The sequence below is a fragment of the Acyrthosiphon pisum genome, chromosome X (genome assembly GCF_005508785.2).
Source record: "Acyrthosiphon pisum isolate AL4f chromosome X, pea_aphid_22Mar2018_4r6ur, whole genome shotgun sequence".
NCBI lineage: Eukaryota > Metazoa > Arthropoda > Insecta > Hemiptera > Aphididae > Acyrthosiphon > Acyrthosiphon pisum.
Window position 1 is genome coordinate 93,783,438 of NC_042493.1, and position 17,296 is coordinate 93,800,733.

Sequence of the window (17,296 nt, forward strand, 5' to 3'; positions counted from 1 at the left end):
TTATTAGCATTTAAAGTTCAAAAATTGACAAAATATGTAAAAATCACGAAAATTAGAAAATTATTTTGAGTTAATAAATCGTAAAAATTTTTCTTTTTAGAACTAAGATTTTAAAATGTAATACAAGATTCCTTATAGGATAATCTATCTTTACCAAAAAAAAAAAATGTCTATAAGAAACTCAAATTAAATTTTTATCAGCGTTTGAAATTCATATTTTTACAACATTTGATATTCACTCGATTTCTTACGTAACGATTTTCTTATTTTGTTGTAATTAAAAAACGAATGACTGTAAAATCTTGAAAATTTTTTTGAATGTTTATATTAGCATTTTCTATATACTATAAAATTTTGAAAATAATTTGACTCTTTTTGAGCTGTTTACGGACATTGTAAGTTTTCAATTTTTTTAGTTTTTTTTTCTATAAATATCAAAAAGTTTTATCTATTGGGCCAAAAAGTGTAAAAAATTAATACAAGGCTCCTGATACATTGTTACAATAGCAGTTGAAAAATATTAAAAATACATAGGCACAATTATTTTTTATAAGCATCTGAAGTTGAAATTTTGACGATAAACGCATAACATAATATGTAACGTTTTAATTCTGTATAATGATAATCTCAAAACATGTATAACGTTTTAAATCTAAATAATGATAAACTCAAAAATTCTGTAACGTTTTAATAATAAATAACGTTAAACGGATTTTTTTTTTCAAATTCGAGCCCTGCGTATATGTTTCATACAATACTTAAACATTTTAACATCTGTAATAAGTCACTGATGGAAAAATTAATTTTTTATGATAAAACGAAAAAGTCTTATGAAGAATCTATAATCTAGATCAGTGATCCGCGGTACCTAGATATACGAATGCCGCCTATAAAATGTTTTAAAATTTTGCCACTTATATGCTACTATGATCCTGATAATTAAAAATATATTTAAATTTAGTATCAAGATTTGATGGAAAATCAACTAGGTCGACTTGTACTCTTTTCATTGAAGTCTTTAGTCTCAACTTATTATGGGTATGATGACAATTTATTTACAGTTTAATGGTTTTCTTTAAATCCCATACAATTTTAAAAATATTTTGATTATTTTTTATCTTTTTAATATGTAGGTATTATAAAATTTTTTTTTAATGTTCTAGAACACAATTAATTTACGTTTCAAAAATCATTGAATCAAAAACCAAACACTTCAGATAAAATACAGGCTCAGGGCCGTATTCAGAGCAGGGCAAGAGGGCATGGGCCAGGGGCGCAATTCTAAGAGTTCTAAGAGGGGCGCAAATTTCAATACTAGGTACTTATGTAATATTTTCACGTAACATTTGAAAAATGTATATTTATTTTACTGACTTACCATAAGAGAGCCTCGCTCTATTTTTATTATATAAAAATTATTTATGTTGACGCTTGTGGTGGGAATGCATGCGCGGGTTTCGACCAGTTTTCGTCCGCCACCCGGCGTTCTTTCAGAGTACCTATATGTATTATATTTATGAGTATGTTTGATATTGATATGCGAACAATATAGAAACATAGATATATTTATAGCATAACTATTAACGTACAGATATTAGGCATTTAGCAAAATGTTATTTGAACTTCTTTATTATCGTTTTGTGTTGTCGGCCGTCGGGCCAGTCGTATTATCGACTTATCGCTATCGGCTATCGCGTTATTATATTCATTCTTCAAATAAAACCGTCAACAAATTATTATTGTCTACTATACCAAAGATATATAAAGTACAGTGCACTCGAAGTACAACGCTTTTATTTTCTGTTGAATTGCTGCCTAGTGTCGACGTAGTTTCGTTGACGTAAAGTTTTACGTGAGTAGGTACATCATTATGGTAATTCATTTTTCTAGCTTTTAAGCACTCGCGCTCATACGAACTATAATATTTAAGAAGAGTACCTACCTAGTTAAATTAATTAAGGGTACCGGTGCCGGTTTTCCAAAATTTCCACAATATTATCGAACTTGAAAATAAAATTTCATATTTTAGTTACTACCTCAATTTTAATACTTTTTCTATAATCTACTGCCAGATACTTATTTTTGGGAGGGTGGTACGAATGTACGATGTATTATATAAACAAAAATGGCTTCACAGGAATAACTCTCAGGCCTCGTAGAATCAGTGGCGTCATTTCAGTTTTCAATAGAGGGGGGCAAAGGTTTTGACCGGCCCGAATGGGTAAAAAAAAACTGCTTGCCTCGATGATCGCAACCACATAATATTGACTGCTTACATTTTTTTATGATACCCTTTTTCTTAACTAGGTAACATCATTTTTAAATAAAAGGTAGCAGATATTTTAGAAAAACAATTGTATAACTACCTATATCAGTTAAAAGTCTACAAACTATTATATGGCAATATTTATATTGATAAACAATAATATTAGGTAGTAGTTTATTAGGATATCTTCTTTTTTTTTATTTTTGAAAATATATATCAACTACATTATCTATAAATCAATTTTACCTGATTCATCACTTATAGCCTATACTCTATTACTCTTATATAGGTATACGATATATTTACAAATAAATATTATAATATATAGTTTCTGAAACTGTCCAAATTTCTAACTCAGTTAGTTAGAAGTTAGTTTTGTGAAAATAGTAACTTAAGTTAGAGTAGATGTTAGAAGTTAGTTTTTTTATAGATTAAAAAACATTTTTGTTGAAATGTAAATAATAAGTTATTTAACTTAAATTATTGATTAAAACTAAAAATTAAATTAAACACCTAGTAATTTGATCAAAATGTTCTAATTATAAGTAATAATTTCAATTAATTGGTAAATCACTTATCAGTTATTAGAACATAAAGGGTGAAACAAAATAAAAAATATACATAACAGTATGAGAACTTAAATATTAATTAAAATAAAATATTCATTTGAAATGAAAAAAAAAAAATAATAACTACAGTTACCTAGTTTTTTTCTAACAAGTTAGATTAGACCATTTTACACATTAAATTCTACTAGTTAAGTTACAAAGTTAATATGAATTAAAACTAACTAGTTAAGTTAGAAAGTTACTTAAAAAGTAACATTCTAACTTAACTTTAACTTTCTAACTAGTTAGTGCCCAGCTTTGGTCTAAATATAAATATATTCCAACTATCAATTAGTAAAAATGTATCAATGTGACAATAATTTCTTAGTATATATAGTATAATATTTTTTGAAAATATTATAAAATAGGCATGTTTTTGCACTTATAAAATATAATAATGGTAAAACGGCAACAACTGGGAACCGGCCCTTTTAAAATCAGACAGGGGCAAATGCCCACCTTGCCCCCCCCCCTAAATGTCGCCACTCCGTAGAATTGTGGGAAAATTATTAAAAGTTATTAGTTATTACTTGATCTAAACTATGTATTTTTAAATGTTTTATATTATATTTCAATTAATGGTTTTTTTAAACTAATGCAAATTTTTAATTGGGAGGGGGCGCAAATCCTGTGAATCGCCAGGGGCGCCACCAAACCGCAATACGGCCCCGAATACAGGATAAAACCACATAATATATTTAGAAGATTAAAACATTAAAACCGTGCACATTAGATATAATAACTACAACTATATAATATATAATATAAGATATGTCTATATATATTCACTCGGTCATAAACTTTGAAGATTGTATACAAAGCTCTTTATAATATGATATATGATATATATTATATGCATATAACATGACTGTACCATTTAAAACATCGAAAATACATCATCACAATATATTTTTATTATATGAAACAATATTCTTTAAATTAAGAATTTGGACGAAAATCTCTAAAATCACATATAATATACGTTTGTATGTGGCTGAAGTTACTCTCGACTCTTTATTTAATACATAGATCATATTTTGTATATTGTAAAAGGGCACGACTAACGACTATTAAGAGTGGTTTGTGTCTATACATTGTGAATATATTATAATATAGTATAATTTGCATTAGCAGAGCCATGGCTCTCAACACTACGTTATGATATAAAGTTTGTTTATGAGCTTGTAACTTAAGAGTTAAAATGCAATGTTTAAATTTGTTTTATTATAGATTTATTAAACAACTTATAAATTATATGAAACAAAGTTACATATTATTTTTGTTTCATACAATAAACAAACTTTTTAAAAATTTTTATTTGGAAGTTGACGACTATAAACTTTTAGATATAATAAACATTTTATTTTTATATTTCATGGAAATGAAATATTTCATGAAAAATGCATGAAATTTTAAAACCTTACTTATAGCAGTCGCGTATCCAGGGGGAAAATTGTTACTGAGTAAATTTTATATTGTTTATATTATATACTGCACTGAGCAGATAAAGTACAAGCACACAACATGACCCGCAACACGCATATTTATATGAAATTTAGTTCAATAATAAGAAAAAAAACCAAATAGTTAAACATTTAAAAATTATATAGTAAAAATCGTAATAATTTATTTACGAAAAATACAAAATATACACATATAAACATAGATTTTCATAAATGATAATAATATATATTATACATGTATTTATTGTATGATGTAATGTATGAATATATGATGCTGGAATCCCTTGACATCGAGGGACTCATACCGGAGAATGAACACCTAATTTCGGAAATCGTGAGGGAATATAGTTGTGAAGTGCTGTGCCTACGAGAGGCACATAGAGGAATAGAACACAAAAGGCATGATTCTCATCATCGAACGTCTGCACAAAAAATATGGAAGTGTTTTTTTGTGAAAGACAACACACAAGTGAAATCCACCTACATAAGCTGTGTCAACAACATAGAAATTCTTACAGCCGACCTGAGAAAGATCATTATATCGTTGGTATATAAACCCCCAGGAACTAATTTCATTTTCACAGAGCCACACAATTTCAGAGACAATAGGACAAACATTATAATTAGCGATTTTAACAGCCATAGTGCAAACTCCGTCTTACATAATATACGTAACATGACAAATTGTACGCTCAACAGATCACGTTTAGCTCTGTTCGTTTAAAAGTTAGAGTGTATTGGCCTCTTATAAAATTTAAAGGTAAGATTATTTTTATAATCTAGGTATAATCATGGGCTTTTTATCGTATTTTAATTTTAAAGCGAGTTATGAGTATTGTAAGATGTACAAACAATTTACAATTTTAAAATACGCATAACTTGCCTTAATAATAAAATACAAGCCTGGGCAAGTTAATGATAATTTTTAACTGAGTTAAGTTAAGTTAATGTAAAACATTTTAACTCAGTTAATAGTTAAAATTTAACCTAATTTTTTTTTTAACTCAGTTAAGTTAAAAGTTATATGAACATTTTCAATTAACTTATTAACTTAAGATAAGTTAAGTTATTATATTTTTTTTTATAATATCTTTATAAATACCCAGTAATATGGTTTAAATAATAAAAATCATAAATATTATTGAACACAGGAAATAGCCAATAGCTTTTCTATACATAGGTACTGAATTAATAGAATTATGAAGTAGGTATGAAAAAAATACAAAATTGAAAATGCCAAAACAAATACAACCTTTTGATTTATGAATACACTAATACAGATAAGTACTATGCAATTTTTTTAAATTATTAAATAAAAATAACATGGTATTTAAGAATGTACTTAATTTTAAACTCTGAATACTTTTTCAGGGTACTAAAAGTCTAAAACTGTTAGAGAATATAGCCAATTTTATATTTCAGTAAAATATTTATATTTATAAATTGATTTATACTTGATTTAACTATATTTGTAATTCCCTATTCTAGTAAATGGTTATGTAATATCAATAATAATTTTTATTTTTATTATTTAATTATTTATAAATTAACTTAACTTGAATTTTATTAAAAGTAACTCGTTGTTTATTAAGTTAATATCAATTAAAATAAGTTAAGTTAAAAATTAAGTTTATGAAAATTAAATGTAAAAAAGTTAAGTTAAAAGTTAAAATTAACTTAACTTTTAACTTTTTAACGCGTTTATGCCCAGGCTTGATAGAATATAATAAAGAGCCCATGAGATTTCCTAGATAATAATCTTACCTATAAATGTTATAAGAGGTAAAAAATTCACTCTAATTTTGAAACTAACGGAGCTAAACGTGTTCTGCTGAGCGTATAATTTGCGTACGTTTTACGCACTATTATAACTGAAATCACAAATGTCACTGTAACATTCTCTTAACAAGTATTATTTTGGAAAAGTCGTACCCATTGAGCAGTGTTTGGACAAATGGAGGTAGATTCATATTTTCCCCGCTTGGTTAGTAATGTAATCCCAGATTCAGATGCTAAATGCCTAAATGAAAATTCGAACGACATACCAAACTCTGTTAACTATTCTCGGGTCACTTGACACTGCAGCAATTTGACGACAAATCATAGCAATTGTTATTTGTTTTAGAAAGCCAATGTATATACTTAAGCATTTGTACATTTAAGGCTTGACGTTTATTGTGTTGAACAATTTTATTACATAATTTTTTTTTATGAATATACCTAACAGTATTTCAATTTATACGTATGTATATATTATAAGTCTATATATAGTAATATAATAAATATATATAGTATATACCTAGCTGACAACTCCAAACACCTTTCTACAGATACCTTCATATATTATGTTGCCATGTCATTTAATTGACACTTGAAAGTTATAGGTCACTAACAAAAAATAAATATTTTTTATAATTTTTAGCAGGCGTTGGAAAAGTTTGTTGTACGTTGTTTACTTAACTAAGATGTATTATTAAATAAGAATAGTTGACTTATTACAAATTAATAAATGTTACAATTTATACAGTTTTTGACATTATCGTTGAAAAATGTTTATGTACAAATTTGTCTTTGGTCTGGACGAGGCTTTAACGATTGTTATGGAAAATTTAAACATATGTTTACTGTTTACGTCAAATGTATTTTTGGTCAAGAGGTATATTTGAATATTATGTTATGAAATAATGTAATAACATTATTTTTTTAATAGTAATATTTCTTATATAGGTACCTATTGAATACACGTAACAGGAACATGAAAAGTTAAGTTGTGGATGCACCTTCAGTTTTACCTTACAACTAAAGTCGCTTTCATAGTATAATTCGATTCACAACAAATTTTAGATTGGACAGTTTTTGTATAAAAATGTATGTTTTCTTCAATCGAAACATTAGTTAAGTTTAACTCAAGTTAAAAGTTGATTGATTAAGAGGTGAAACAGTATTGATAACAATAACAGTCATCTTAACTTTTAAGCTCATGACCAGGGCTGTGAATTGAATGCACTAAAAAAGTGTTGAATATGCATGCAGTAAAAATAGGCAAAATATGCACTTAAAATTCAAAAAAAATGCTCTATACAAATGTTGAAAAGATATTTAAAAATAAATTGTTTGAATTAATAAATAATAATTAAAACTCAGTAGGTACCTATTAATTTTTCTGGATTGTAAAAGATTACGAATGTATTAACGAATAAGTGATAACAGACTTGTGAACTCAGAACAATCATGATTTTACTGTTGGTTTTATGAGATACGAGTTTATTAGACCAATTTAGACCGGATAGACCAAAAAAAAAAACAAAAACATTTTAAGAAAATAAGCATTAATACAATAAATCATGAAAACATGCAATTATAATATTTCCTAACCCATATAATATGCAAAATAAAGTTTTGTATTAAACCTATACTCTATTCAAAATAAAACGGTGACCAGGCGAACGAGTTATGCCCCGTGGCTTTATACTGTGGCAGCATCCGACGCGTCGCCGTAGTGGGGACAGCATCTTACCATAATTGTGTGACCGCTGTCCGACGAAAACTGGTCGTCGCCTGGTCAAGATCTTATTTTGAGAAAAGTATAGTATAATAAATAAGTCAAAACACATTTTGGCCTAATCCATTTTTTTATATGATGTAGCAAGAAAAACATACAAATTCATTTAATTCACAGCCCTGCTTATGACCAATATAATATATCCATTGAATTGCTTATCACTTTATACATGAAGTTAGTTAAATACACACTTACAAGTTTTGTATTCAATTTTGAAAAAATAGGTCAAGAAAAATTAAACAAAGTAGTATTTAATAAATACAATTTACATTGAATTTTTTTTTGATTTCTGTTCAAGCCAGGTATTGATTTGCTTTACTCTTCTTGTCCACCAGTAACTTTGTTCTTTACATATTTCATTATAATTGTCCACACTAGTACATAAAAAAAAAAACACATAAATTATTAATTTGGGTTGTTTGAGAAAACAGTAATTACTAGTTATAATCAATTCAAGTTACAAAGTTTAGCTTTAGTTCATAAATGAACTAATAGAGTACTAAAGACCATTCAAGCATTACATTTAATACATTGTTATAACAATAAAAAAGATACTATTTAACGCTCAAAAAAATGTACCTCCTTAAAAACGTCAACATTTGCGATATAATAAATACAAATGTGGGCAAGTGGGTATCGCTTTGCTGTACAGTAGGTTACAAGTAGGTCACTATAATGGATGGTGTTAAATTTGAATTCAATGATATAATATCACTGTATACAAAAAACGATTTTGAGCGAAGACTGTCAGTACATACTAAATATATTTAATGATATTATTGTGAATAAAGTAATTTAATTACCTATTTACGTGGAACCTTGTTTTAAATTTCCATCCTTAGCTATAAAAGTTGAACATTTTATACATTTTTTACTACAAAATCATTTATACATTTTAAATTTGATAAATGTTCTCAAATTTTGAACATGCTTACAAAAAAAATGTGTGCCTATGTATTTTTAATATTTTTCAACTACTATATATTGTAACAATATATAGCCTTGTATTACATTTAAAAAAGAAAAAAATGAAACTTGAAACTTGAAAATGTCCATAAACAGCTCAATATGGGTAAATTTAAGTAAAAATTCCCGTTTTTCCTTGATTTATTTTTTCGTTTTTCCCAGTGCTTATAAAAATTACTGGGAATTTTTTACTTTTGACCCCTCAAAGTAGATTCACATTACTATGAGACAAGATACTGTTGAAGAAGATGAAGGCTGTCCTAAAAGGTGATGACAGAAACAATTAAAAAAATTAAGGAGGCTCCAGTGTTGAAAAAAAAAGTGACTTTTAGACCAATAAGCTAGACAAAACTGAAGGAATTTGGTTTGACGGATTTTATTTTTGAAAACGGATTATGGTAATCAAGTTTACTAAGTTTTGCCAGAGGCGATTTTGAATATTTATTTTTTCAGTTGTGATATCCAATAATAAAAATATGATATTTTGGTATTTATATTATTCATCATGATACTAACAATAATTGGAATATTAAAAGTCGCCTCTGGCAAAACCTAGTCAACTTGTTGATCAATCATAATCCGTTTTCAAATTTAAAATACGTCAAACTAAATTCCTCCAGTTTTGTCTAGCTTATTGATGTAAAAACCGCTTATTTTAAATTAAAAAAGTTGATCATAATTTAAAATCTTCGTCAATGCCTGCACGTACGTAAGTTAATTGCCAACGAATATAAATAACGACCAATTTACTGGGCGGTATAATGAGGGTTTACTGTTATACTTCAGGACATTTCTAGGAAATAATGGCCGAAAACGATTACAGATTAAACTCGCTCATACTAATGTTCATTTAGTTTGCACACACTTACAAGTCATTTTAATGTTAAATTGTGTTAATATCCTGTTAAATTGGGTATATTAATATCCTTAAAACACAAGAGACTGGAACTGCCTTAAAATTAAAAAAGCACACATCATTGTAAAACCAATACATTCATCGCTCTGCTCAGAATCTAAAATAGGGAAATATGTAAAAAAAAACATTTACATTTTTATTCTTTAAATACTTTTTTTTATCATAGTTAAAGTATAATACTATAATAATTAATAAATATACCATAGATATATAGTGATCACTGTTGTGAATAAGATACTTGCTGTTCCTTTATTAAACAAAAATCACTTCAATATACGAGCGTTTGCGATAAATTTCCAACAGTTTAAATACTAATTTTATGCATTATCGATAAGCAAATAATAAATAAATTCAATAAAATGTGTTTGATTCCATTCATATATGATAATTTAACTAAAATAGCACTAAAAACAGTTAAGATGCCAAAATTAGCAAAATATGTTTATGACATCAGGGAATTTGAAAAAAAAATTGTATTTTATACTTTAATGTTCTAAGGGTTATCAAATAAACCTCCAAGCCCTGGTTATAACTATGCTCTCCTTCTTATGAGTCTAAAAATTGATAAGACAAATATTCTTTTACTACAAAAAAAAAAAAAAGACTGCGTCATCAATTTTTTTTTCTATCATAACTCTTAATATTACAGATAATTTTAAAAATCATCTTTTTTACTCACCATCTTTTAAATTGAGACATTAGTCAAAATGTATGTTTACCTTGTCATACCATTAAAATGTATTATTCTAAGAAAAATTTTTTAGACATACTTTTCTAAAAATCCATCATTATCAGTAACAAGCAGTTTCCACATTTTGGTTTTGTCCAGTACTGCAACAGAGTTCAAAACATCCATAACTTCTTCTGGTGGTGCATTAAATATTTTCCCAATATTTTTACGATTGACAATCTGGTCAGAATCCAATAAGTGAATCTTAAACAATAATGAATATATGTATAAATGAATATTGTTATAATAAATTGGGGTAGTCCAATTCATAGTATATTATAATTTTATGTAGTTTATGTAACAAATGAAAGGATCTTATAAGTTTACAGTAAAAAATAACATTCTTTTATTCATAAATTGATAAAATTTTCAATCTAATTTATAATAAAATATTCATGAGGAAATAATATTACATTTCACAAAAAATAGTTGTTAGTAGTTATAGAACATCTATGATCCTGCCAATTAAAATTTATAGTTGCGCATTAGGAGAAAATCAACTAATAATAGTTTCTTTTTTTAAAAGGACGTTGAGCCGCCGTCATTTACTGTCTCTGTCTTACAAGTACGTAACATAGCAAAGTGTATGGTCAGCAGAACATGTGTAGTTCCGTTAGTTTCAAAATTATAGTGAATTGATATCTAAAAAGGTAGGTAAGTGGATGTCGCTCTGCTGTACGGCAGGTTACAAGTGGGACACTGTATAATGGATAGAATTAAATTTGAATTCAATGATATAATATCACTGTATAAGAAAAACGATTCTGAGCGGAGACGGTATATCAGTCTATGTATTAGACATATATATATTTATCTATGGTATTAAAAAAAAATTGAGCTATAATAGGTACCTATAATAAATTTAAAATTAATCATATCATAATATCTATTAGGTACTTATAACGCGTTATACATCAACAAAAAACCGTGGTACTATCATAGATATATAATAGTATACTTTAGAAGTTTCAAGTACCCACGAATAATATTATACAATCACAACAAAATAACTAAAATAGTTATCCTAGGTTTTTAATATGTAATTTCGTACAAATTTGTACTTAAAATGACTATAAAAATAAACTGTGTAAATGTATTTTTTAGATTTTTTGGTAACAGAATTAATTACTTACGTGGAATCTTGTTTTAAATTTTCAATTCTTAGATACAAAAATTGAACATTTTATAAATTTTTAACTACAAAATAATTTTTCAAAACTTTATTGATATTTATAGAAAAAAAAACTAAAAAAATTTAAAACTGAAAATGTCCGTAAACAGCTCAAAAAGAGTCAAAATATTTTCAAAATTGTATGGTGTATAGGAAATGCTAAGATAAACATTCAGTAAAATTTCATGTATCTACAGTTATTCGTTTTTTAATACAACAAAATAAGGAAATCGCTACATGAGAAATCGAGTGAATATCAAATGTTGTAAAAATTTTAATTTCAAACGATCATAAAAATTTAATTTGACTTTCTTATAGATATTTTTTGTTTGATAAAGGTAGATAATCTTATAAGGAATCTTGTATTACATTTTAAAATCTTAGATTTAAAAAGAAAAATTTTTACGAATTCTTAACTCAAAATAATTTGCTAATTTTCGTGATTTTTCCATATTTTGTCAATTTTTGAACTTTAAATGCTTATAAAAAAAAACTGTGACTAAGGATTTTTAGTATTTTTCATCTGCCTTTGAAACAATATACTTGGAGCCTTCTATTAAATTTTCAAGCTTTTTTGATAAACAAATAAAATTTTATTGATATTTTTAGAAAAAAAACTAAAAAAAAATGAAAACTGACAATGTCCGTAAAGAGCTCAAAATAAGTCAAAATATTTTGAAAATTTTATCGTGTATAGAAAATGGAAATTTAAACATTCAGTCAAAATTTCATGTATCCACGGTCATTTTTTTTAAAGTTACACCAAAAACCAAAATCGATTTTCTCGAAAACAGATTTTGCGTAAAAATTCTCGTTTTTCCTTAATTTTTCTTTTGTTTTTCCCGGCGCTTTTGAAAACTACTGGGAAATTTAAACACAAAAAAAAATAAGAAATAAAAAATAAAAAAAAATAAAAAAACACACATCATTGTAAAATCAATACATTCATCGTTCCACTCAGAATCTAAAATTGTATACCATACATGTAGCTCAACTGTCAATAAATCTATATATATATATATAAATGGAGCGTGAAAAATGTATGTAACCTCAACAATCAAGAACGGCTGGTCCGATTTAGATTAAATTTTTTTATGATGTTCATAATTTCCAGGAGAAAGTTTTTACGAAAGAAAATTTTATGAAAATCCACCAAAAAAGTAGGAAATCTGGATGTAAAAAATATAACAGTGGCGCAACAGTGTATTATATATATCGGTTGCTATTGGTTAATCGGTCATGTTTGTTGATTTGTATAATTTTTTTTTGTCAAACTTTTTTTTTTTTATTGAGAGAAAAAAAAGAGGCTTCTACGTCTGGGGTTATTAGCCATGTATGCATTTTACATTGTGTGAGTTACATTAATAATTACATTTAAAATTAACAGTTTACATTGTGTGAGTTACATTTAAACAGTTACAGTTAACATTTAAAAGTATACAAAAGTCTTAAATTATGAGTACAGAATACATATTGATTAAAGGTTGTGTACAATGTTAATTTGTGTAAGGAAATTTAAGATTTTTATGGTGTTGTCTTCATGGAGAGCTTCTTCTAAGTTGTTGGGTATTGATAAAGTATTTCTGATGTTTTGGAGGTTTGGGCAGTCAAGGATGATGTGTTGTTTTGAATGGTTAGTTCTTCTTGGCATTGGTTACATATGGGTGGTGGATCTTGTAAATAAAAATAAAAATATAAAAAAGAATGGGTCAGAGAAGTATGTCCAATTCTTACTCTGGCTTGAGTGACTTCTGGTCGTCTGTTTAAATTATGGATATGGTGCCACTTTTGGGTGCATTTTTTGATTTTTTTTAATTTGTTGGAAGGCGGAACAGAATCCCAGTAACTTTGCCATGTCATATTTATTTTGTTTCTAATGGAAACATTTATGTCGTAAGCCGGTATGTCAGTGATTGTTGGATGTGAGATGGTTTTAACTGCTTTGTCTGCTGACTTATCGGCCGTCTCATTACCGGCAATGCCGGTGTGTGAAGGTACCCACATAAATTCTATATTTTTTTTTGTAGAATGTAGTTCGGCTTGGATGTTCTGGGTTATTTCATTTGTCGAGAAGAGGCTTAGGAGAGCTAGGAGAGCACTAAATGAGTCATTTATTATTAAAATATTGTTATTTGAAGGTGTCAGGTTTGTTGATTTGATTGCTTCTAATATGGCATAGTTTTCTGCTGTGAAAATGCTGCTCTCCGGAGGAAGTTTGTGCAGGATTTTGGTTTCTTCTTTGATGATAGCAAAGCCAGTTTCATGCTGGGACTTAGATGCGTCAGTATAAATTTGTGAAAAATTGGAGTATTTATTCTGGATGATTTCTTTGAAGTGAGACGTGATGATTGTCGAATTTGTTTCATGCTTATTAAACTTGGTTAGTTCGGTATTTATGTGGGTTTTCCAAGCCAAGGTGAACATTTTGGGAAAGTAATTTTATTTATAATAGATGTGTTGATTTTAAACTTTGTGCACAAACGGGAGAAGGTGACGTGTATGGGTGGTATTTGTTTCCCGGATATGTTGGTTGGGGTTTTATTTTGGTTTTGGAAAATGTTGTTGTATCCTATGTGGTTAGGAGTGCTTTTCCTTTTTATGCCGTAGATGAGTATGTCTTTTTATCTTTGGAGTTTGAGAGGTAGTTCTCCAGCGTAGCATAAAATAATGTCGATAGGGCTGGTTCTGTGTGCTCCTATTGAAATGCGAATACCTTCGTTATGTAACGGATCTAATATTTTGAGTAGGTTCTCTTTGGCTGAATTATAAATAATTGATCCGTAATTTATCCGAGACAGTATTAATGACTTGTAAATATTTAGAAGGCTTTTTGTGTCAGCCCCCCAAGTGTGATTTGAAAGTGTTTTCATTATGTTCATTTTTATTTTGCAAGAGCTTTTAAGTTTCTTTAAGTGTTGGGTCCATTTTAATTCACTATCAAAGATCATTCCTAACACGCGTAAGGATTTGCAAAAGGGTATTTCAGAGTTATTAAGGTATAATTGTTGGTTCTCTGTCGTACGAGTGTGGATACAAATACCTTTACTTTTCCCTGGAGAGAATTTGAAACCAGTCTTATTTGACCAATTTTGGAGAATATTAAGTGCTTGTTGTAGTATTTCCATCGTGGTTTTAATATTTTGTCCACTGCAATAAATGTGGCAATCGTCGGCAAAAAGAAGGTGTTTTGTAGGTTTGGGTATTTCCTTAAATATATTGTTAATGGCAAGCAGGAACATTGTTACACTGATCACTGAACCTTGGGGAAGGCCGTTTTCAGTTAAGTAGGTGTTTGATAATTCATTGTGAGCTTTAACTTGGATTGTACGATTTTTCAAAAAAATTTTGAAAAATATAAAAATTTTACCATTTATGCCACATTCTTGAATAATTTGAAGGGCTCTATTTGTAACCATACCATATCGTATGCTTTTTCTAAGTCTAAGGCTATTAGTATGAGATGTTGCTTCTGATTTTTTTGCGTTACAAATATCATCGTGTAAGGAAGATAGGGTGTCGAGAGTTGAATGATTTCTTCGAAATCCACATTGATCAATCGTTAGTATATTCGATGTTTCCAAATTCCAAATGAAGCGCTTGTTAACTATTTTTTCTAATGTTTTGCCTAGTGTATTGATGAGTGAAATGAGTCTATAGTTGGAGGTATCGAATTTGTTCTTATTTAGTTTTGGGATGGGTATAACAATTGCGTTGCGCCATTGGTCTGGATATATGCCTTTGTCCCAAATTATATTATAAATTTCGAGAAGTGTTTCGTGTCCTTGCTTTGGTAGATTTTGAATAAAGGAATATGGTATCCCATCTGGACCATGAAAAAAATTGTCAGAGTCTGATATGAACTACGTCCGAAAATGTTTCAGAGTGGGTACCTATATTTAAAAAAAACTGTTAATGTGATACTTATTATATTGGCCAGAGAACAAAAATAGTCAAATTATGGAAAAAACAATTAGGTACCTATATACTGCAATGTGTGGTAGCGGATTTTAGCGAATTTTAATCTTAATTAATGTACCAAGGTAAAGTAATAAATTGTACCTAATGAAAATGATAGTATTTTATATATACAATACAAAGATATTATTAATATATATATTTTACTAATATTATTATTAACAAAATTACATTACTTATGTGGCTACCTTCGTTTTCTATGCAGTTGGCTATCCACGTTTTGTCAACATACTCAAGTAATGTTTAGAATATCGTGAAATTTATTTTCTTAAAAAATGAAGATATTTAATATTATGTACTTACGATTTCACGTAAAATTGATAACGAAGTTGCCAAATGAGGCGCAATGGTGTAAGCATTCAAATGTTTTAAATAATTTTTTATTATTACCAATAAATATTTAATTTAGTTGAACGTGGTTGCATTTATTGATAAAATTGTGTTTTCTAATTTCGTCAGTAAAGTAGCTGAACACATTTTTTTAGTTGTCTTTTCTTTCATTAATTAACCTATATTAAAAAATAATTAACGAGTAAACTTTTTTTCTTTCTGACTAAATAGAAATTAGAATAGATCATACTTCGTTTATTGAATCCATGATGATAAATTATATTATTACTGATATAGAGTAGTACAAGTAGGTAACTTAATTAATTGAGTGCATATTATATGTATAATATATGATGTATCTTTAAATCGTAATTCAATATTTCGACCTAATATGAAAATGAATACGAAATTTGTCTTAGAACTTATAATATTGGCTAAAGTGCACTTTACCACCCCATGCAGATTTTTCGATTTTTTTTTTTTTTTGGAACTTACTCATATTAATCATTTTAGAACAATGGTGCAAACAGAATTTGTCGGGCGGACTTAGTTTTGAAGTTATGGCTTTTGGAGGTTCACAATTTTGAGTTTTTTTTTACGCTTCGGCGCAACGCTACGTTATCACATCTTTCGCGATTTTTTTTTTTTTATTCTTGAGACATAATATATTAACGAAATTATTAATGAGTACCTATTACTTATTTTTAAGAATAGGTTGTTGTTGTTACTTACTTACAGCACAATCATTTCAGTCCCGTATATTTGGGGGCCGAGCCCATCCAACGAGAGTCTAGTGACCGGAACCGGCTGGCGGAGGGAGGGTTCTTAAGTTTAGCGACTAGAGTCATTATACTCGTGTTACTTTTACTAACAAGGTTAGGTTAAGTCGTCTGTCTGCCCACAATTTTAGCTCCGGGGGTCTATTTTTGTGTTATAATAGATTAGTATCTATAGCATAAAGACAATTAACTATAAGAGCTGTGTGCGAATGCATAAAAACGCAAAATTCGAAAAATACCTTTGTATACAACTTAAAAACGAAATCCGGCTATCAAATGTTGATTGCACAATCGTTCTATATTCTTAAAAGGCGCACTAAACCAGAGTGATGCGTGAATGCGTAAAAATCGCAAAATAGTGAACTTCATTAGGCCATAACTTCGACACTAAGTCTGACTGACAAATTCTGATTGCACTATTGTTCTTAAATAGTTAATATGAGTAAGTCCCCCCCCCTCTAAAAAAAAAAACGAAAAATTTACATGGAGTGGTAAAGTACAGTTGTTTTTTTATATGATCGTGTTATTAA

The 17,296-nt window shown here is 28.1% G+C and overlaps 1 protein-coding gene across 1 annotated transcript in view; it reads right to left on the reverse strand.

Moving 5' to 3' along the window:
* Positions 1–8,024: 8,024 nt before the first annotated feature.
* Positions 8,025–17,296, reverse strand: part of LOC100159581 (DNA-directed RNA polymerase III subunit RPC5-like) — a 17,767-nt gene continuing 8,495 nt past the window's right edge. Inside the window, exons 6-7 of the mRNA XM_029491387.1 lie at positions 10,552–10,715; positions 8,025–8,273 (exon numbers count right to left, since the gene is read on the reverse strand). Of these exons, the coding sequence (XP_029347247.1) occupies positions 8,165–8,273; positions 10,552–10,715 (273 nt within the window). The 3' untranslated portion in view covers positions 8,025–8,164. The remainder of the gene's footprint in view (positions 8,274–10,551; positions 10,716–17,296) is intronic.